Genomic DNA, 23,446 nt, shown 5'->3' on the forward strand with positions numbered 1-23,446 from the left:
AGTTCAGACAAGGACAGTTTACATCCTGGAGTTAGCATTAGCCTGCTACAGCTTCAGTGGAAACTGGAGCAAAGTGCATTGGAGCATATTAAGGTGTTAATCTGGACATACAGGATGTATAAAGCTGCAGAATGCAAACTATGTAAACTTTAGTTGAATAAGTCTGAAATGGTCTCTGTCCTACAGATAACCGATACCCCCTGCTGGTGTGGATAAAGCACCGACAGACGGCTGTCCACTACCTCTGACTTAGGTATTGAAGGTAGTTCCCAAAATCTACACGCACGACCACCCCGGCCTTGCTTAGGGAACCAGAATTCAGACTGGCTTCTCTACTCCACCAGCTGTCGCCGAACCACTACCAACAGGCCTATATAGTCAAGTATGTCCTGACAGCCTGGGTCACGACGAAATGTGTAGGTGCAATAGGTGTTGGAGGTTTGAAAGTACTCCAGGATGGCCCACTAACAGGACATCACCGGAGGAGGCCCACTCTGTCGGTCGAGGGCACTCGCCCGGTTTTATAGGGCAGCCTCGGGCCCTGGATCTAACAGTTAGTCAATTAGACTCCTAATTATAAACCCTCAACCTAATATTGTATTGAAATCCTACCTCTAACACATATGCACAACTGTATGTTAGCATTAGTCACTGAACCTGAACCATTACTACTCTATCATTTAATACACAGCACTTAATTTTTAATTTATCAGGAGTCAATAAATTTTGAATCTAAACAATTTCAAAAACTACTGTCAGCCTATCCCGAGGGAGGCGTCTTTTCTTACCTTAAAGGAACACCAGAGAACCTAAGAGATGAGCAGGAGTCAGGATCTTTGGTTGGAGTGTATAAAAATACAAACCAGTTTTATTTGGTTTTACAAAGCAAGTGATCAAAAACAAAAAAAACAGTAAAATACAAAAAACAAAAATTAAAGAGAGTCTCTAAGAGATATCTTACAAGGAAAAAGCCTCGTCCTCGTCTCCCAAGGAATCAAGGATCACCTTCCCCTTTCACGTCTCTAGGCTTTCCTTTTTATATCTCAACATCCACTTCTGTGTGTTACCACATATTGTCTATCTTCAAGACATCTGACAATTTCATGCTGATGTTACATGACTTTACACAAAATAGCGTGCTTCATCTGTCATGCATGAACACATCCCCTGTATTGCCTCAGAATTTCAGGATGTTGCCTAAGTTTTGTGATGTTTGTTTGTACTTGTATTATCATTCTTGAAGGTTCAGTTCTACTTTATTACACATTGCACAAGTTGTGCAAATTCCTCAGAAATTGGTGCAACACATTATGTTAATTTGTCCCCGACTTTAATTAAAAAAATAGCTTAAAGTAGGCCTGAAAGTGGGCCTGAATAGAGTTTGCCTCGGCCACATATAGTGGAACTTTCAACACCCTCCCTTGGCCAAAGCATACTCGAAAATCAGAGAGTGGAAGTCTGTGGTTAGTGGTGGCATTGGTCAGAGTGATAGATAGCATAAATGTGCCACAAAGATGTTGGGAAAACCAAATGGAGAATTATTATACCTCTTCAGCACCGCCCGGTCCTTCCGACTGGCGGCCCCTTCGCAGCTACCACCTGTGTGACTGTGATCACACGTCAGCATAGTCTCTTGGTTGAGACAATACCTCTCCTACTATGAACCAATCAATTGTCTACTTAGAGGCATCAGCTGGGTTTATGCAACTTGTGTCGTCCTTTCTGCAAAACGCCAATAACAATGAAAAGTAAAATAATCAACATAAGAAAATCTTCAAACAGTTTATATCATTATATAATTGACATGTAAAATGTAAAATCTGAAATCTGAATCATGATCAACTTCAACCATAAAGGGTATGTCTACTTCTGCCAAAAAGGGATATATCATTAAACATGTAGGCCCTACACGTCCAACCAATATACTTATCAAGTTTCTAGCTGCCAAAATCAGAGGTGTCAAACTGAAAGTAACAACACTTCTATTTTTCAAAGAGCTCGGTGTTACAATGACATATTGGAAAATAGTAAATAAGACTTGGCTCGATTTGGTTTGATTAACTTTGCATGGTGTGTAGGGAGTCTCTGGTTTCAATTCCATCATCAACTGTGGAAAATATCATGAACAATAAATCACACATAGTTCTTAACATTAAGTGTATCCGTCCGTTCTTAAAATTTAACAGCTGTCAGACACGTCTCCAAGGAAGAACACCTTGAGCGTATGTGTGAAGCCTTGAGCCAAACCACAAAATTGCATGACAACCGTTGCTAGGTCTAAAGAGGAAGTTATTACATTATAAAAATAGACAGTCAGGATTGAGAGTTTCTTTTAATCTTTAGCTTACATATATAATAATAATATTAGTGAATGTTTTAATGATCCTCCACAGGAAAACGATCATATATGATTCACATCATTCTGTTAATTTCCTGCAAATCGAGAAACAAATCGTTAGTGCGTGTCAGACGTTGAGCTTGACACCTGACCTTTCTTCGACAGAGACTAATATGGCATATGACGCGCATCAACTGCCATATCAGTTTTGAATTTGTGAAAGACAGATAAGAATTTCTGCCATGCATTCTCAAATACTCTGCTTACAGAGTCAATTGCTGTGCGAGCTCCTTCCACTACTTTGTTTTTAACTGTATTAGGTGTGCCTCCAAGTTTAATGAATTTGTCATAGGGTTCCAAATATAAATTTTTCCAGTAATTGAGGCTTGACAATGTATTCTGAAATCAGAAGTATTCATAGGAGATCATTTCAAAAGCCAACTTTTCCAAATGAAGACTTCCAACGATCATAAGTGGCCGAGTCAGACATAGCACACCAATCTTCAATCATAAACTCCTTTTTACCTAGCATAAACTCCTGAGGAGAAAGTGTATGAGGAGCATGATAATCCAAAAAACCCGCATACAGATTTTTAGCTTTGCCAGATGTTCCTCCAAACCAAGAATCAGTAAACAAATCCATAGATAATAATTCGAAGCATCATTTAAAGATGGATCATTGCGCATTGTTGTTCGATAAATTCTTTTAATTTAAGACCTTTTTAACATGCATTCTTCTCTATCTTGGCTAGGTTGCTCTCCTGGAATTCCTGAAAATAGATGCCACTTCTGGCCAATTTTCCCAATTACTCTGGATTTAACAAAATCTTGGGTCAGAGTCTTTTGAGCTTTCCATTCCTGTCGTGGATAATATTGGAAACGATAACATTGTAGTATAGTATCTGAATTTTTTCTCCGTTTGGGTTTTTTAGGGTCTGGATGATGAGAGTCAGGAGAGGGGGAGGCTGCTGGGCACGTACACCTATGACGAGGATGGAGAAGCTCTACAGACCTACTCTGTCATTGTGAGTCATCACTGTGTTGGACAAATTAGAGTTTTGACCAGATGATGGCGCTAGATGAAACAAACTTATTATGATTTATCTTGAGGAAAAACATGAAAGTTTGAACCACATTTGTTTAATAGTTGTTGAGATATTTCACTCAAAACTACAGGTGGACTGACTGAGAGATGCACCCTGCAGCCATGTTGCTGTCAGGGATGAAACACACTAGGTTTCACAAAAAAAGGTTTTAAAATATAAAAGTGATCAATATACAATTATTTTCACCCTGATTTATGTACCTTTACATCAACACGTTTCCTGTTAAAAGAAGACTCTGATCAAATTGCTGACGTCCAAAAAAGGAACCTGTCTGATTATTTAAATGATTTACAAGCTGTTTGACAGCCTTCTGCACACGATCAGGGATATAACTGCAGAAATACAAAATGTTTTTAGGTAAATGTAAAGATTTTGAGACCAGTTTCTGTTCAGATACTGACCTGATTAAACATATGAAGTATCGACCATAACGTAAAAAATTAATCTGGATTCTTTAACTAAGGTGGAAAACCACCAGATCCTGATTCATCTCATCTCATGATCAATAAGGTTAATAGATGACACACTAAATATAATGACTTTTGTTGTGTGAAGTCACATCTCTGCTCTTTTTACCTGGCAGTTAATGTTATATTTCATAAAAAGATCATCATGTTTGTGATGGTGTTGAGATGAGGACGTGTCTGTTCCTCTGCTATTGATTTTATTAATTAATCATTATCTTTGATACTGGTTCTTTGTTTACTGTGTTCCCATAGTGTTTACCATTGTTTACCATTGCTAGCCACTCATGTTATACCTACTCTTTAGGAATTATAAGAATTTCGGTTCAAATAACACATATTCAATGACACCTAGTCAAGCTGTCAGAATTGGCTGTCTATTCAAGTGCTCCCCTTTTTAATTAAAACACAGCATGCCACTAGTCCTGTGACACATAGATAGTTTGTACCTGGCTGTTACTGTTATGCATTCCAGCCCGAGTAAGAAATAGAGCCTGTTAGATAGAGCCACAGGGTGCTACCAGGCTTTCTTTGATGATTAATTATTGCTGATAGCCAAACTTGTAGCAAGGCCCAACAAAATGGTGCCCCGTGTGAGGCAAAGTATTGTTGGCAATTATTCATAATTGTGCAATATTAATTTCAGTATAATTTTGGAAAATTATTTTTTTCTCAATAAAAAATCTGGAATCTAAAACCTTTAGACTATCCAATAGCTTTTATATTCACTATTCACTATTTTTAAATTAACGCTAAGTGTGCAGATTCGCCAATGACACCACACCTTTACTGTGATTTCAGCTTATTGTTTTTTCTTCTTCGACAGGAGGAGAATGACCAAACCTTTCAGATCATTGAGGTGCAGGTGTTGTCCAACTGGGGCCACCAGGAGTACACCTGCATGTACCACTTCAGAGTGCACGGGACGCCGCAGAGTTGATTATTTACTGCACAAACAGTGTGGAGGCAGCAGAGACACGCAGTCACTCCCTGCTAACTGCTGCTAACTGTGCCTGAGGAACCACAGACTTCTTGATGTCTAAGTGTTGTCATTTTCCTGTGGAAAAAGGACACGCTGAAAGCTTTGTAATGAATAGTTAATATTTTATATCAGTGTTTTCTATTTGCTGTGTTAAAGGTCTTTTTGAATGTTTTATCCCATTTTTCTTTTATCAGTTGCATTATTGCAGTGTAGTAAAACAGTTTTGAGCAGAATGTTTTCACATCTGTCTGTTGTGCTCAGAAACACTGTAACATTTAATATTAGAGCTTTTTTAATGCAAGAAATGATGAAAGTCACATTATCTGGTCCACAGCAACACGTTTTTTAATGTTTTTCTTGATTTGATTCTGTGTAACAACAGAGACCATCAGTGCAATGCAGACGTCAGAGTGTCCTTAAATGCACCAACAGGGAGGGTTTTCAGAATCGCCTCGGATCACAACCTCAGTGCTCTGTGGTGATAATGAACCTTTGACAACAAATGTTTGAACTGTTCTGATTACACACATCAGGCAGAGTGTTTGAAACATAAAGTCAAAGATTACTGCTCAAATGAAATGAAAATACTTTGCACTGATGTTTTTCCAGTTTTATTTATTCTTGTTGTCAGGTCAATGAAGATGAATCAGTTTGTATCAGTTTGTATATGTGAAATGTGTTGAGACCTCATTTTTTACGTAATATATATTTCTGTTGTGTTTTTCCTTTTTTTGTATGTGATTTCAAGATCACATACAAAAAAAAGATGTGAAATTTGAAGTTTGTTTTTTTTCCTCTTTTTTTGGTTTTATTTTATTTTTATTAGATTTTATTTCCTCCTGTTTTTGGTTCACAAGTTTGTCTGAAAAACATTGACGTAAACTCTGGATGAAAGCTTGAGCGTTCACGTCATGTTGAGACTTAAGAGTCAGAAAGAATTTTCACGTCAGCCTACTAGTTAATAATGGCTTATAACTTATCTCTAAATGATCAGTAAGTGACTTATTAACCATTAATTAATGCTTATAAATCCTTTATAAACAGTGACTGACCAGAAAGTGGTGCTCAAAGATGAAACATTTGATCTGACTCAATAAATGTTTGATTTATTGAATTTTGTTAACTCAAAGAACAAATATAAAAATGCTGAATAACAATTTTTGTGCTCAAACACTCAAGTATATAAAAGGCAGTGAAGAAAAACGGGATGTATTTTATAAAAATGATTTCTTGACTCAGACCATAAAACTGGATTCATGGAAATCTTTAAGTAAAAAGAAAGGTACAGCTGTTGACATGAGAGATTGATAATGACAAAATAAAACTATATGCAGATAATCGAGTATTTTGTGACAGTTTTGCAGATGTCTATGAGGTTTGTTTTTCCTGAGTCGACTGATCAGAGTTTTTTGTAGACAAACAAAAGTTAAGTTTACAATCTGCATTAAACTCATTGTGTTTATCCTGTAATTCTAAAAAATGAGTTGAATGTGCTTCCTTCCTTGTAAAACATTTGCAAAACTGTTTGTTTAGTATTTTAAAGTGAGACTAACTTCTGATTAACAGTTGTAAAACAAGTGTAAAAGTAGCACATGTAGAGAAGAGTCATAAAGTCAACTAAATGAATTAGCAATGTCTGTTATACATGTTATATGTCTATATCTATATCTAAAGCTTGCAAACATGAATAAAAGCTGTTGATCATTCCAGACCAACTGAAGCACTGGTAACTCATAAATCATGAGGTGCAAAATTGTCCAATATGACGTCACTCCTTGAGATATGGGCTGCAAAAAGCTGGTTGGTTTATCACATGAGGCTGAAAGGACAGATGAAACCTTTTCTGCAATGATTTAAGTGCTACTTTAAAGGGAACGTCTGTGTAAAAATATAAAATCCTCCACTGAGCAGATGGATGTTTGTTTGACTCCTTGGAGGTCCTACTCTGCTCTCTGAGCTTCTTCCTCTTCAGCCGGCTCTCCTTCAGCTTTGGAAACACCGAGGTTATAAGAATCCAGCTCAGTGTTCTCCTGTGGGCCTGACTTCTGCCCCCTGCTGGCCTGGAGAGACATGACAACACAGATCTAAGTTACTGCATCACTCCTCTCTTCAGTTCAATATAAACAGGCTGAGTGCTTCATTTCTACCAGTCCTCTAAACAACAAACATGTGTTCAGTACCTTCCGGATGAAATAGATGGCAATGATGAACAACAGCAGAGTCACCAGCAGGACGACCAGTCTGATGATAAAAACTGTTGGATCTGACGAGACAAATTCAGTCATGACATTATATCACATGACATCATGAGTACAACAGCTCCCATCAAACAGAAACATGGCATGTGCTAGAAAAGCAAACTGGACCATTGTTTTGTGTTTTGTACTATATTCTGGTCCTATATCTATTTTTTTCAATTTTTTCTTGTTCGTCTTGGAGTCTTACCTCTAACGTTACAATTAGGGAGGACCAGCATTTTCTAATCCAAGCAGAAACAAAAAAATTAATCTTGGGCAAGAAAAAGCCGTTTTTAAACTTTATACGTGTATTGTTGGAAATATCACATGTATTAACATCATATGCCAACAAGAAGCTAAGTAATTATGTGTACAGGGCAAAAAAAACAATTTAGTGTTTAGTTCGTCTTTAATATTCCAAATGTGACCTCAATCTTCAAGTGTAAACGAACTACAGGGTTTACTCCCCACCAGAGTCAGAGTCAAAGAAGACTTTTGGATGAGAGGCGAGATGTCTTGAAGAATCTAAAACAAGTGAAGTTTCCCTTGACTTGACAGACCTTAAATTTGACAGCCAGATTAAAGCTGTGGTGAAGTCAAGCTTTTTCCAGTTGAGGCAGCTGGCAAAAATTAAACCAGTCCTTCAGAGACAGCACTTTGAAACAGTAATCCACGCCTTTGTGACCACTTGGCTGGATTTCTGCAATGCACTTTATATGGGGGTTAGTGCGTCCTCCATTGCTCGTCTTCAACTGGTGCAAAATGCTGCTGCACGTCTTTTAACTGGCACAAGCAAGTATGAGCACATTTCACCTATTTTAGCTTCACTCCACTGGCTGCCCGTCCATTTTAGAATTCATTTTAAAATTATTTTATTTGCTTTTAAAGCCTTGAATGGCCTAGCCCCACCTTACCTCTCTGAGCTGCTGCACCCCTACACTCCCAGCCGCTCTCTCAGGTCAGCTGACCAGCTGCTCCTGACAGTGCCTAAAGCTAGGCTTAAGCTCAGAGGTGAACGAGCATTTGCTGTTGCAGCTCCAAAACTGTGGAATGATTTGCCGCTGCACATTAGACATTAGGCCTCCTCACTGTCTCATTTTAAATCTCTTCTTAAAACCCACCTCTTCTCTCTGGCTTTTGACACCATGTAGCGTGTTGCACCTTGCCTGAGCAGTGCACTTTATTTATTTCATTTTATTTATTTTATTTGCTTTTATTCTATTTTATTTGATTTTATCTTATTTTATTTTATTTGTTTTTATCTTATTTTATTACTTTTATCCTATTGTGTCCTTCATCGTTTTATTGTGTTCTGTTGTGCTATTTATTGTGTTGGTTTTTTTTATCTTGCTGTGCAGCACTTTGGAAACCTTGTGTTTGTTAAAATCATGCTATATAAATGAAGTGGATTGGATTGGATTGGATTGACTTAACTCTTCTGTATCTACCCCGTTTTTTACCATTATTGTCATTCACTGATTCGTTTGCTGTTCACAGTTTTTATGGTTCAATAACATTAAAGAAGCCGGGAAGGAAACAGTTTACAGTTCCTTCATCAGATTCTGCCTCAGCTCTCTGTAGGTCGCTGGGTCGGTCCTGCTGCCTGATGACTTTTTATCATGTTTTACAAACATGGAAACAAAGTCAGTGTGACGTCTCAGTTCTACTGAGCTTCACACTCTGCTTCAGCTTACCTGTGACAGTGAGAGACAGCAGACGGCTCTCAGAGGAGAAATTATGAGAAAAAACAATGACTTCATAAACACAGCTGTAGCTTCCTTGGTGGACGGGGTCTGCAGCAGGAAACAGGAAGTCAGCAGAGTGATGGACAGCTGGCAGGGTGTAGTTGTATGTTGTGTTGGAGGAGGTGAAGGTGAGCTGGAAGGAGCCTCCTGGGTACTGAGGCTGGACGGAGCAGCTGATGGTGAACTTGGAGCCCCGGCGCACCTGAAACCCCTGCTGCTGGGCCTCAGAGACCCCGTCCATGGTAGAAGACACAGAGATGATTGGCTGAACCAGCAGGTCTGTAAACACAGAGAGATGGTTGGGCGATTCAGCATTTTATAGGGGTTTGAAGCAATGAGCCTCCAGGAACAAGCTAACTTCTCTACCGTTTAGGATGCCATCATCCTGAATAAGTTTACACTTCAGTCCAATGGAAACCACTGACTATCACTGTGACAGAGGAAGGAAAATATTACTGTCATAGATGATGTCACTGATGGACTTACCTGAGCAGATGAGCTCCACAATGGAGGAAGAGGAACTTGATGATGCACATTCCCTCAGTGTAGACCCAGACTGAACACAGTCAGATCTGATCCTCCATACAGATCCAGCTAAGGAATTCTTTCTCCTTCCTGTAGAAATAGCAGAGCCACAGTCAAAATCTCTACATACAAGAGCTGCTTTCTTCAGGATCGGGAGAGAGTACTTCACTGGTCTACACTCTCCCTTTTTCACCTCCAGTCTACCTGCACAGCGACTGGCTTCTCCCACCAACCTGACAGGCTCTGAGCAGAGTCATCAGTAAAAGAATAAAGTGAGTTTCATTAGAACAGAAATGAAACCAAATCAAAGCTGCAGCTCCTCTTCTACCTGAGCAGGTGCTTCTAGTGTGGTGTAATTTATAAAGACTTATGATGTGCTCAGAGAAAGATAAAATGCAATGCAAATGAGTACTGTTAGGATGATAAGCCTTAAGTAGAAGTGTGTTGAATTATCCATATATTGGAATGTATACCTCACAGAAACTTGTGATTGATATATGGGCACAAAGTATGTTAAAGATAATCTCACTCAGTACACTGGATAAAATTGTAAGTGTGTTTGCATTAAACTTCACTTTTTAAAAAAAATAACCTCAAGAAAGGATCAAGAAATAAGGGTATAAAACGGCAAGAATAAATTGTAAAAAAAAATAAAGCCAGAAGAAGGACTGGAAACAATGGTGTAAAAAAAAACCTTTAACAGTTATAAAAAATAAAAGAGCATAACTGGATAGAACTGGATAGAACTGGATATGCCAGGCATAACTAGTTCAGCTCAAAACCTATGTTGGGGATTTTTGGCCTGCAACAGATGATGTAAAGAAATGATAAGGGTGTAATTGGCTAGTATGAAGAAGCTGGACAATAAGCGTGCCCTATATCAGACAAAAGATGTAAAAACTGGGGGCCGAGGGTCAGCCTTCCAGAGCATCCTGGTGAACCTTGTGTACACTGTATTGCTCTCCTTTTTTGCCTGGCATTTTGCTGCTCAGAACTCTGACTCCTGATGATTCTTTTTTGAACATCAAAGAGAAGTTTTGTCCTTGAGCTGATCTGAAACTTTTTTCAACTGAGACCTAAAAGATTTATTATGACACTAGCTGAGTCTGATCTTCCACAGTCCAGGAGAGCTGTGAGGCTCCCTCAGTCCCTGGAGGACTGAGGGAGCCTCACAGCCAAGCTCCCTACAGACCACCTCTGCATCCTGCTGGTCAAAGTCAGCTTCACACACTGAGGACCACGACTGGTTAAACTGCTTAAACTTAACCTCCAGTCTGCCTGAACACAGAGTAGTCCCATTCACCAGCCTGACAGAGTCTGAAGAGAGAAAGATCATTAGCTTCATCAGTATTAACTGCAGTATTCATGCTGATAAAGATTATTTCAACTTCAAAAAAGTTATTGATAGAGAGAGAGAGAGAGCACCTTCATACCCTGACACAAGTACACAAATGTACAGAAAATATGCTATTTTTTGGAATAGAAAATTTCTTAATCTAGCACCATCTTGTGGTAGCATGAGGAATGAGACCCTGGTAGACCCCAATGCATGATCTTCTGCCCGTTTTTTTGTCTTCCTCTGTCAGATTATTGCTTTCAGCAGCAGCAGCTCATGCTATCAGACCAAAGCTCAAACAGTGAACTATAGTTGTTACCACTGATCTGAGGTCAGTACATCTGATCACCTGTTAACACCGTGTTAATGTGAATCACTTAAAAACCTCATACATACAGTATATCAAAACTCAAAATTACTCCTGCTTTCTCTTGTAGTGTGAATATCCGAGCTATACTTTTAATGCTGTGTGTCTGTGCGACGGTAGAATACATTTAATTAAGCATGGTCATTCATGTAGCCTGATAAAGAAAGAGAGAACAAATAATGCACACAAAAAGAAAATAACCACCATGTTTCAACCACTGATGGTCTTCCTCAGATAGAGGTGTAGACCTGAACACACCTGTATTTGACAATACCTGATGAAATGAGACATCATTATCTCCTAACAAGCTTGATTGACCCATCTGATACTCATAACTTTTCTCTAACTAAAACTTTCTTTGTAACATTGGCAGGGGCGTTTGCGGCAGACCCCTTCAATTCCACCAAGAAACTACTTGCACAGGAGCGAAACGGTCACCTGGCATGCTTCAACGAGATGAACTGACTGGTACCTCAAAAACACGTGCAGCGAAGGAGAGAGGGAACAACACCTGGGAGAAGGCAGGGCTTCGATATCTCCACTAGAAATCAGCATCTAGTTTAAAACTATGGAGCAAATCTTGAGGGAGATCCAGGATGTCACTGGGGCTGATAGAACAAGCTTGGCCCCAGGCCCTAGAGGAGTGCCCTACAAGCTCTACAAGACGTGCCTGAGGCTCCTGCAATGCCTGTGGAGGATCCTCAAGGTGATCTGGAGAAGGTCTAAGGTAGGCTAGCAGTGGGGAGTGCTGTGTCTTTGGGTTCCAAAGGTGGAAAACACAAGCAACCCTGAACAGCTCAAGATGATCTCAGACCTCAGCAGTGAACTTATAATGATACTGATATCTTCCTGATGGTGTAACTCAGAAGAACTCCTACATTAACACCTCAGTTCAGAAAGGGAAGTCCTGAAGGTCCCAGGGGGCACTGAGCATACAGGAGTGGTCACTCAGCTGATCAGAGAGGTGTAGGAAGGTCACGGAGACCTGTCTGCTATAAGGCTGGACCTCGCCAAAGCCTATGGCTCTATACTACACAAGCTGGTGGAAACATGGACTTCCAGTACAGCTTTGAGCTGAGCTGACACAAGGGGAGTAGATGATCAGTGTGTTATTAATATGTATCACAGTTTGATTATGATGGACTCTTTGTTTACCTGAGCTGCTGTTGGTACTGTTACAGAGGTTGATGGTGAGGTTGTTGACGATGTTCAGGAGGGATGAGAAGTCACTGAGTGTGTACACGTGGTTTTTAACAGGATAAGAGGCGATGACCCTCAGCTGAGCCTCGTTTGCATTCCCTACACCTGAAAGAAAAAATACTGTTAAAATTGTACCTTAAAAAATGATTCTGTTCTTGGGTGCTGGAACGCATGAACACATATTTTTGTTATTTGTGACAGTGGAAAATACAAAATATTAGGCAGTTTTTAAAGTGCATGTTCCAAATATCCCCCCCGAAAATGTGCTAAGATATAAAATACCAGTCAAATGTTTAGACATACCTTCCCACTCACTTGAATGAGAAAGTGTGACCAAACCCTTGAATGGTGCTGTAGAGGAATCAGCAAATAAGTTCAGATCAAACCACCTTCTTGGGTGCTGGAATGCAGGAAAATATATTTTTATTATCTTTGACAAAGGAAAATGCTAAATGTACGGTAGTTTTTAAAGCGCATGTTCCAGTTTTTGACCGTACATAAAATGTATAACAGTTGGTTATATAGTTGGTAATAACATGTTAAAGTTTGGAATACAACATCAGTCAGTAATGGACCAGGCTCAATGTAACGTCAAATAAATTTTCATTCAGTATTTTCCCTAATCCTGTGGACTTGTGAGTAAATTTGGTTTCCACAAGAAAAGTGGATTTAATTCAGTGGAATGCAAGTCAAAACTCAGATACATCACAGATTAAGTGGCCTGAAACTTGGAACACAGTAAAATGGCCACTATACCAATAGCGTAGACATCAATGCCGGCGTCTTTCAGGTGCTGCGAGGCGAGGGATACATCGTCACTGGACTGTTCATCAGTAATCAGGATAGCAATTTTGTGGGAGTCTGCATGCATTCCCACATTGGGTTTAAAGTTGTTATGGAGGATGTGGTTCAGAGCTTTTCCTGTATGACAGTAATAAAGAGGATTTAAAAGGTGCAGAGTTGAAAAGCTGACTGTTGCAATGACTGTCAGGTGACTGATAGTTGAAGCACTTCCACAACCTTGTTAAAATATCTGTTTCTTTGATAAAAAGTCAAATCTAGAAGCCTGTAGACATAAAAACTGAGAGAGAAAGTTAACTACGACTCCCAAGGTGCATTTCAGTTGGAAAAATCCAATCACAGAGCTTCAAATTCTATTGTGGGACGCTCAAATCATTATGATTTTGAATGTTGGTATTGTATTATTATAATTATTATAATCACTATCACTATAACAGCAGCAGCAACCTTTGATTCATAATATTATAGCATGATACTATATAATAATGTAATGTCTCAATATTAATAATCATAATAATATTACAATTATTATTATCATATTACAATTATAATTATTATTACAATCAGACAGCGTGTTGTTAAATCACCTGTGTTGGTGCCTCCTCCTGGCTGTTGCAGCTTGGCCATGGCCTCCAGCAGGGATTGTTTGGTCTGGTGGGTGTTCAGATGCCACTCGGTCCTTGGGGTGCTGTCATACTGAACCAGACCTGCAGAAAACACACAGAAATGTGTAAAACTGACACACTGACCAAGCTTTTGTTTTTAAATGATAATGAGAATAGCAATGATAATAATGAGTATGAGAATAATAATTTACACTGTATGTTCTTGAACAGATGCATTGGTTTATTACAATTATTATTGTTATTATCTTGTCAGAATCATTAGCTCCGACACACATCACATGTCTCACGCGCACTCATGCCTGAACAAATCTGCATATGCAAAGAAGGACCAAAGGGCTTAAAGGACCATTCCAGCAGTCCAGTCCAGTACAACTAACAGGCTAACAGGCTAATAACCCCTGAGTCTACTGTCTGACTCTGGTATATGAACGAATCTGGTGAGGCCTGAAGCCCCTGAGTGTCTCTTCGGTATTCTGCGGCATACGGGCAGAAGTTCAGCATGTACAGGAAGTGTTGAGGGCAGTGATTATGTATGAGAGCTGATATCAGTATCAGCAACAGCTGAGTCCAGTCAGGTTGAGTCGAGTCTAGTATGAAGGTTGATGGTACTGAACGTTCAGCAATGAGCGCATAAACCTACAGTAAAAACGTGTCAGTCAGTCACCACCTGCACTGTTTAAAGCGAGCTAAATGTTGTCACACAGAAGTCAAGTGAGTTTTTAATACAGTTTAACATTGGAATTCCTCAATTTTTATCGCTGACATCTAGTCTGGTGACATATAAAAGCAGAGCAGGAAGGAGAAGGTGAGGGCTTTTGTTAGTTTACATACTAGTTAATAAACAAAAAGTAGTTAGAAAAGAAGAAAGGACAAGAAAATGTCTTGAGCTCCAACAAGAAGACAATTCCTCTTTCTACAGAACGACTGTAGAAAGTTGATGCTGTGGATGAACCAACATGACAAAGTTGTGCATCCCTCCTAGCTAGAATGTTTTGTTCAGAAATGTGGTGTGCTTCACAGAGTCTGTTCAGTCAGAACATCTGTCCTGCTAACTGATCCAACACGGACCTACACAGAAGGAATATACAGTATATCTCCACCATGGAAATCAGTGTCTGGATAAAAGATTGTTTTACAAGCTGAATCATAATTACTATGAGCAGTAGCAGTAGTAGTAATAGTACCAGGATCAGTAGTGTTAATAGTTGTTGTAATAAAAATATTACCGATCTGGACTTTGTCAGGGCCGATGTTGAAGTTGTTGACTGTTTGATTTAGAAAGGACTTAATGTTTTCATAATCTTTAGAGCTGATGCTCCCAGATCCGTCGACTAACAGCACGATGTCAGCCTTGGCTGTGCTTTCACACTGAGAACCTGGAGGAAAACAGAGGATTGTGGGATATAAGACACAAGAGACCAAATATAGAAGCGAGACTAAGGCTGTGTCTGAAATCACTCACTATTTACTACAAATGCACTCTATTAAGTAGTGAATGAGTGAACCAAGGAGGGATTTCGGACACATCCTGAAAGTCTACAGTCATGCTAACAGCACTGTGAGACTGTACACAGTGGTGTTTTGAGTTAAATGCTAATATGCTAACATTTAGCAGGTATAATGTTTACCATGTTAACCATCTTAGTTCAGCATGTCAGCACACTCACATTTGACAATTAACACCAAACCAAAAGTACAGCTGTGTCATTAGTTTTGAGACTATTTGGACATGAACCAAACTTCATCCATTCTCAGCTGCTTATCTAGGTGCTGGTCCTCCTGGGGGATCCAGAGGTGTTCCCAGACCAGATGAGATACACATAATCCCTCCAGCGTGTTCTGCTCTGAGGTTTCCTACCAGTTGGACGTGCTTGAACACCTCCAAAGGAAGCGCCTATTCTCTCTTTCTCTCTTTTTACCTGTTGATTGGTGTTTATCTTCAGCCTGGAGTCCTGGAGAGAAAATCAGAAATTTCACATTTAGATCGGAGCAGAGCTGTGAACTGAACAAACACAGAGCTGTTTCTGGACATCTGGAGGCTCTAGAAGAGACAGACAGCAAGCTAGACATCTTAAGAAAGGGTGTTTGTTCTGGTCTGAATCAATGGATGGCATGATAAACTTATTTCTGTTTCTTTACACACAGAAAGAAATCTAAGCGAACCAAAAATCATCACTAAAAGCCAGGTGAGAATGTTCTCTTTTCTCATTGGTCAGATGTGTCTGGGGCGGGAGTGAGAACATAAACACAGGAAGAAGGTCCTGAAGAAGCTCCAATCTGCCCAAATACCAAGAAGACAATGTACTTGGTTGTTAGTGCAGGTTGGACCTTGTTGATTTCACTCATCAACATCCCAGCATGCAAAGCGGTCCTGGCCACGAGAACCATTTAGCTCAACTTGAAGCCTTGTAGTTCGTCAGATGGAGGTTGTATCACGTTTCCACCACTAATGAACCAAGACCACTTCCTCTAAAGGGTCTCTGTGAAGTTATTTTGGTCTGATGATGTTTGCTGTGTTCAGATCTGCCTGAATGAATTGAACCTGTAACATAATATGTAAACTTTGAACCAACATCTTGGTAAATTAGTTTGTTATTCCAGCTAAATCCAAACATGATGGAGACAAATAAAACAGTTAAACTACTGCTAAAGGTAGCTTAGCTTAGCTTAGCTTAGGAGAGTAGCAGTAACTTCCACCTGAGCTGTTGAATCAAGTGGAATTCATGTGATTTTGTTTTTATTACACTTCATATGTAAATGTATTAAAATTTACATTTATTATACCTGTTTCAATTTAATTTTACAGTATACCTGGCATGGAAGACACAGTAAAACATACTTTTCATCATATAATATGAACTTTAAATACTATAAAGTTTATTTAAAACACAAAAAAACAAACAAAAAAACAAAGATATTTAAGGAGCAAACGTCTCTCTTTGCCTGGTCAGCCTGAAATTTTAAGACCTTTTTTCTTGACCTCACTGCTTCTACTTTCTGTTTCTTCTCTGAAGAGCAGCAGATGAGATGAACACATGAACACAAACTCAACAGAGTTGCATGCATGCAGAGTTAAAGGAAAACTATGGTTCATTAAAACTTGTGTTTGTCTCACATGTTGGTTTGTTTCCTGTCTGATCATCTGACTGCTATCAGACCTATCAGACGTGTTTTTTAGTGATGTCACCATGTTCACAGATCTCAGATATTAAAGGCCCCATGAGACGAAGTTAGAGCATCTTTAGCTTCTGTATTGTGATGTATGTCCCAGTGATAGTGAGAGGTGTACAGTTACTAGTTTAGTTAGTTTAAATCAAATCCTTTGCACTTGATTGGACTGCTAAAAAGTGGGCAGGGCTTTGAGTTTAGTGCGACATGCAGCTTCAGAAGGAAACAGAGCCACAGAGGACGCTTGGCTCCACACACATCTTCCTCACCTGTTGAAGGAAGGACTCTTTTTAGTGTCTGGTATGTACTGGGTCAAACACACCGAGCGCTCATGAATCCCCGACTTTTCCCGCTCATACTGCCCACGCCCACTCACTGTTATCGTAGGGTACTGCTCACGCTGCCTGCTATGGTGGTGCTGTCCACTCAAAACATAGTAAGTGGGAAAACCAATGAATGAGCGGGAATCATTGTCTCAAACGAGGATGTCAATAAGTGACTCTAGACAGCCTGGCAGCTACTCACTGAACAAGATCAAATGAACCGTTCTCTCTAACTGGGACGTATGAGTGAATGAGGAGCCATTGAATCGCACTTGAGTCAAGACAGATGGCAGGTTACATTGAACAAGACTGAACAAAGTGCTCTTGAACTACCCAGTGAACAATAACTGGGATTTCAATGTTGATTTCGAGTTGAAAACTGGGTGATATTCAGTCTTGGTTTCAGTCTGTCTTCAACCAGCTAAAATGCGGTTACAACATCAACGTGTCACAAAACACACATTTGTTTAATCTTTTTGATCATTTGTTTAGTTGTAGCTTGAAAGAGACGTGATATTGATTAGTGTGAAGGCATTTCTCCAAAGTTATATTGCACTGGTAGGTAAAATGTGGTCTACATGAAGACGTAATTCCAATGCATTAAACTTTAATATAAAATGTCAAAAATATGGAACTATATAGTAGGAGTGGAGCAGAATCCAAATCTGGTATTTTTGGTGCAGTGGTCAGCGCAGTCGTCTGTGGTGTGAGAGACTGGGATTTAAGACCCGATGTTGGAACCCTCTTTCGCTAGACCATATTTCACCGGGATTTTCAATAATGAAATTTTACTTCCTCTACAATGTGCAAATAATAGCAACTGTCATTTTGGACCCTAAGTAAGAAACCACAAACAAATTTCTTAGTTGAAAGCCAGAAATTGCAAATCCTGGTGAAATATGGTCTAAATGTGAATGTTTAATCAACGTAAAGTAAATAGTCAAATAGTCGGTGAAAAAACCTTCACTTTGAAACCTGTTATGAATGTCTTTTCACCGGTGACCATAGCCATTTTTTGGCTTTTCAAAGGGAAAATGCTCACGGGGTTGACCGGTAATGCATTGAACAGGTTTTATGGGGCGGGCAGCACTAGTTGTCGAACCTGCATGTACTATAACAGAGTGTCACGGAGAAATTGACGGCTTATTTTGCAAAAGTATCGAAACTCGACAGGTTACATGTATCAAATTGAAGGAACCGAAAGAATTGGTCCACCGATCACTATTAGCTAATACGACCCACAAACGGTGAAGTGTGGTTTAATATGATGGGTGTGGCTAGCTACTCGCCCAAAGTCACATTTGATTGGATGAACTTTTGTAAACACCCCTGAGCGCAGGATGAGTCATTAAACATTTGAAACCATTTTAGGAAGAGAGAAGACAGGGATTTTGATGTAAAAATAGTCTGATACCACAGACCAGCCTTGTAATCCCAAATGTCTGTGACTGATTGAGTCACTGACTGAGTGATGGAGTTGCACCATTGGTGCAGATGGCCTAGTGTTGGAGTTTCCCCATTGGCCGTTGCACTTTCAAAATGACTTGGAACAAACAGTTTCTATTAAGTCCTCAGGGGGCATGTAGAGTACAGCCCCGAGCACAGCTCACTCTCCGCGGGACTGAGAGAATGTCAGTGTCTTTCATTTTGTTGGTGTATATATTCATTCACACCTCACATCAACTGCCTGTAATTTTTCTATGCATTGAGGTAGCGGCCGGAGGCCATGCAATCAGCCTGTTCCAAATGGGCACATTTTGAACGGGCACTGCACTAGTACGTTTTAAAAACACACATTTACCGACCGAAGCAGCTCACACAGAGTCTCCGACACTGACAGGAGCACCAACCCGCAGATACAAAGAGACATGATGGATCCATCTAGCCGCAAGCAGCTAGTTAGCATGGTTAGCATTGTCAGTATCGCTGTGCTGTCCTGGGTGTAGCCCATAGACTGTATAAAAATAAGGTGTAGGTTTAACAGCACTGTGCTAGACAGGTGACAGGTGTGTTTATTGTGTTTCTGTGCTCTGAAAGACGTCAGGGCAGGTTATAAAGTCACACAGCTGACAGACTGTTAGCCTATCATGCTAATTCTATGTAAACACATGGATGAAACCATATGTTAACAGACATTGACAGATAGAAACATGAAAGAGCAGGGGGAGTTGACAGACAATTACAATAGTTATAATTAAAATGAAAATAAGTTCTCTCTCAAATCAGACATCCTAAGATATGATTGGACAGTATTGTTCTTGAAACTGCACCGACCTTGTTTTTGACTCAAAAGTAGTTTAACAATGTCATGTGATGCTACTTCAGTACACTTTAACAACAAACATTACTGGAACCGTTATATATATACCATATAAACTGCAAATGAACATTTAATATCCAGGAATTCCCACTATAGCCAGTACCACCAACCATCACTGTGACACATTAGCCACAGTTTCACCCATTGACCATACACAGTCCAGCCATATGTGTACTAGGTTTTGACCTAGTCTTGTTGGACTTATATTTGGCATATAACAAGATAAATGAACACTTAACACAGGGACACAGGATTGAAACTGGAAAGATGTATTTTTCATTTCATTGGGCCTTTAATTGTTGACTATGATGTTGTTATTCCTGATAGAAATTATGGACAAAACTATGAAAATAAGTCATAGATAGTTATATTATAGTGTAACAGACCGGTTCATATAGAGTTAATGCAGCACAACAGATCTGAATGATTTCAATACCCAGAAATCCTGTGTGGTGACATCACATAACCACTGTGCTATTTAAGGACTCTGTGTGTGTATGTGTGTGTGTGCTTATATTCCTCACATTGTGAGGATATAAATCTTCACAGTCACATTGTGGGGACTCACTTCCCTTTTGTGGAAAAAACTCAAGTTCCCATAACATAAATCATTAAATCTTAAAATGAAGACTCTGTTTAAAGGTTTTTGATTGTTTTAACAATTTTTAAGCAATGACAAGTGGAAACTTTTAGGGGTTAAGTGTGAGAAGAGTTTGACAGAGTTACAGGAAGCGGCTCAAACACGTATATTTGATAAGAAAAAAATTTAAAAAGTGTTTTGCAACAGTCAGTCCTATATGTGACAAGAAATGCTCTGATGTTGCCATGGTAACAGAAGTATACTCTAATGTAACTGTAATCTCACATCAGATGTTAATCAGTTAATCATCTTAAGTTTGTTCACATTAAAACAAAACAATGTTTTTTGTCATTCAGGAAGTTTGTGCAGCTGATTTGAAGGAACATTTTGAGAGGATTAAAATATGTTTTCACGTGTCATGTTAATAGTTTTATTATTAAAAAGAAGAAAAAAGTCTTAAAAAAGGTTAGGGTAAGTCTCCAGGAAATTAATGTCTATGTAATGTCCCCAAAAGTGACCTACGGCAATGTGTGTTTGTGTGTGTGTGTGTGTGTGTGTGTGTGTGTGTGTGTGTGTATACTTGTATTCCTAAAGTTGTGGGGACATAAATCTGCTGGACTGGACAGCTCCCAGGTGTGAATGTGTAACTGTGTGAATGTGATCAGGGTGTTCCTGAAAAAGACAGCACTGCTCTCAGTGAAACTCCCCTGAATAAAAACAGAGTGGCTCATGAAGAGTTAACAGTTAAGATACATGACTTCTTGTAGCAGACAGTCTCACCCACTTAAGGCAGTGATTGGTCAGGTGTGTGCAGGTGTGAAAGTGGCTTGAACTTCACTTGTCAATTACTTCTGTCAGGTTTCATGTCACCATCAGAGTGCAACACTGTGAATGTCTTCCAGGAGAAACTGTGTGATGTGTATTTTGTATATGTGCATCAGTATGTATGTATAAGTACACATATAACTTTCCTGTAGCTCCTGATGCTTTCATGTAAATGTTTACTGGGCTACACTGTTATATGGAAGCTCTTTTATGTCAGATTACAGCAACAAAATAACACATCAAATGATTAAAACACATCAAATAATGTAAAATCCAAACATCCTAAATAAACAGCTCCAACAATCCACAGTCACCCATCTGATAATGAACACAGAGGTAGAATAATAAAAAGTCACTTATTAAATGAGAAAAGTCCAAAAAAGAACCTCCTCACAAATGAAATTCAGCTGCATTTTTTTTATTTTCAGGTCTATGTTTAACTTTCACCACCAGATGTCACAATTTCATTATTTAAGAAGGGTCTTCCTCATGTGTTGCTCATGTCCTGCACCGGCCTGTCAATCAAACCTGCCTTCAAAGTCCCTCCCTGTTCTTCTTAATGTATCGATGGCCAAAGCGGAAAACCTCCTATCTGCAGAATTTCCTGATTGGCAGATTTCATTTGGATGATGAGAACAAGGAAGGCTGCTCAGCTGCAAGATAATCCCGCCCTTCGTTGTGACAGAAAAGTCACCTGGCGAAAACCTCCTATCAGGTTCGCTGGGAACATGTTGAGGCACAAAACCTCCTATCTGCATCATCACCAGACCGAGCTGAATTCTGACCGGGCCTAGTATACCGGGCGGCTGCTAACCATTTGGAGGCCATAAGCATAATTGGTCATGTGGGCTCAGTTTTCTCTTCTTCAATTTTTCAGGTTTTTTTCAGAGATTCATGTTGTCTCTTACTTGCCATCAAGTAAGAGACAGGCGGAGCTAGACTCTCAGCACAGAGGGGGTGAAGCATTCTCAAGGGGCCTTTCTAAAACACTCATTTTAAAATTCACAACTGTAAAATAGCTGATATATCTTATTCATAATCACAAATTGTTATTGAGCCATGCAAGCCTATATCTCAGGAAACATACAGTGAAGCCACTTTGAGACAAGCTTGCTCTGAAGAACAAAAAAGAAAACAGGTTGCCAGCTGCGTTCAAATGTTTCAGCACTGAGGACAGCATGTGGTGCTCTACATACACCGACTGACCAACAGTTCAGCACCACCACCAATAGATAGAGACAAGCCAGGTGCTCTGTCTCCGCACCATGACTTTCTAACACGGGAATAACATAAACATAAAATAGACACAGCGGTCTACAACACTACAAGGTCTATTCAAATACAAAGAGGACGGTCTACAACACCACAGGCAGTGACACAGACAGGTGCTGAGATGCAGTAAACATGGAGTTAAACATATTAATCTAACATTATGACTGATTTCTTCATAAGCAACTTTTAAGTTAATAAAGACTAATTATGGATGTTTCACTCACCAGTTGTTGTCCCTGCTTAGACTGCTGTAGTTTAGTCCATTTGTGTATTTCTCCATCCTCCATGGAACAAAATAATCTGAACAGTTTAACAAACTTTGTACATTTCATGGTCCCTTTTTAAAACTTCATCCTCCTCTCCTTCATGGTGGCAAACCTGCCTACCACTTAGTCCTTATTAGTGTTTATGTCCCGCTCAACACGCAGCAAAGTGAGCTTGGATAGTTTGGCTTCATCCACACACGAATGCAAACAGCTCTTAATGAGCCTCAGAAGGCAGAAACTTTGTCTGACAAGTTTCATTCATAAACATAAAAAGACGCGAATATCTCATATTTTGGATAAAGTTTTCAGCGAAATTACGCCGGGACTCCACCAAGAGCGCGTGCGCCGCGTTCCGGTTCCGACGTGGTGTTGCTCCGTCCTCTGCACAGTCCGAGGCGGGGCGTCTTCACTACGGGGAAGCCTTCCGCCGTTTAAAGTCAGTTGCACTCCTCCTACAGTAATTACGGCAGCCTAGTCAAAGCTGATAAAGTCCCTAAAGGCTACCGTAATTACTGCAGGGCAACTAAACTGCCCAATTTTGTTAACTTGCTCCTTGATTTTTGTGCTTCTGCTATGGTTAAGTAGGCTACGTAGTTAAATGGTTTCTTTATTCATCAGTTTTAATTGCGTTTAATGTTGATATACGACCAGGAGTCTGCATGTGTCTGACTTCCTGCCCAGCTCGATCTGCTGTGTTGCTTGAGGCGGCTTCCGTAAAAAATAGACAAGGCACCTATCTTTGTGTTAAAATGTAATAATGTGATAATTATCATGACGTTTTCATCAACCTTAATTTTGGGGGCCTCCATCTGGTACTTGAGGCCCCACACGCTCTGCCTACTCTGCGTATGCGGAGCAGTGGCATTGCTAGTACACTACAATGTAGTGACTATTACATTTACTACACTGGCCCATCTTTTTACCTGAAAACAAACTTTTATTTTTACTTTAATTTTAATTAACTA

General features: G+C 39.6%; 2 protein-coding genes across 2 annotated transcripts in view; one reads left to right on the plus strand and one right to left on the minus strand.

Annotated features, from left to right (window-relative positions):
* Positions 1–23,446, plus strand: part of LOC122971137 (microfibril-associated glycoprotein 4-like) — a 750,976-nt gene that overhangs the window by 306,611 nt on the left and 420,919 nt on the right. The window lies entirely within an intron of this gene.
* LOC122971759 (collagen alpha-1(XII) chain-like) overlaps positions 1–23,446 on the minus strand; it is a 59,191-nt gene that overhangs the window by 35,190 nt on the left and 555 nt on the right. The window contains exons 2-6 of the mRNA XM_044338499.1: positions 15,647–15,679; positions 14,954–15,103; positions 13,689–13,808; positions 13,057–13,221; positions 12,256–12,405 (exon numbers count right to left, since the gene is read on the minus strand). Of these exons, the coding sequence (XP_044194434.1) occupies positions 12,256–12,405; positions 13,057–13,221; positions 13,689–13,808; positions 14,954–15,103; positions 15,647–15,679 (618 nt within the window). The remainder of the gene's footprint in view (positions 1–12,255; positions 12,406–13,056; positions 13,222–13,688; positions 13,809–14,953; positions 15,104–15,646; positions 15,680–23,446) is intronic.

The sequence above is a fragment of the Thunnus albacares genome, chromosome 20 (genome assembly GCF_914725855.1).
Source record: "Thunnus albacares chromosome 20, fThuAlb1.1, whole genome shotgun sequence".
Classification (NCBI taxonomy): Eukaryota; Metazoa; Chordata; class Actinopteri; order Scombriformes; family Scombridae; genus Thunnus; species Thunnus albacares.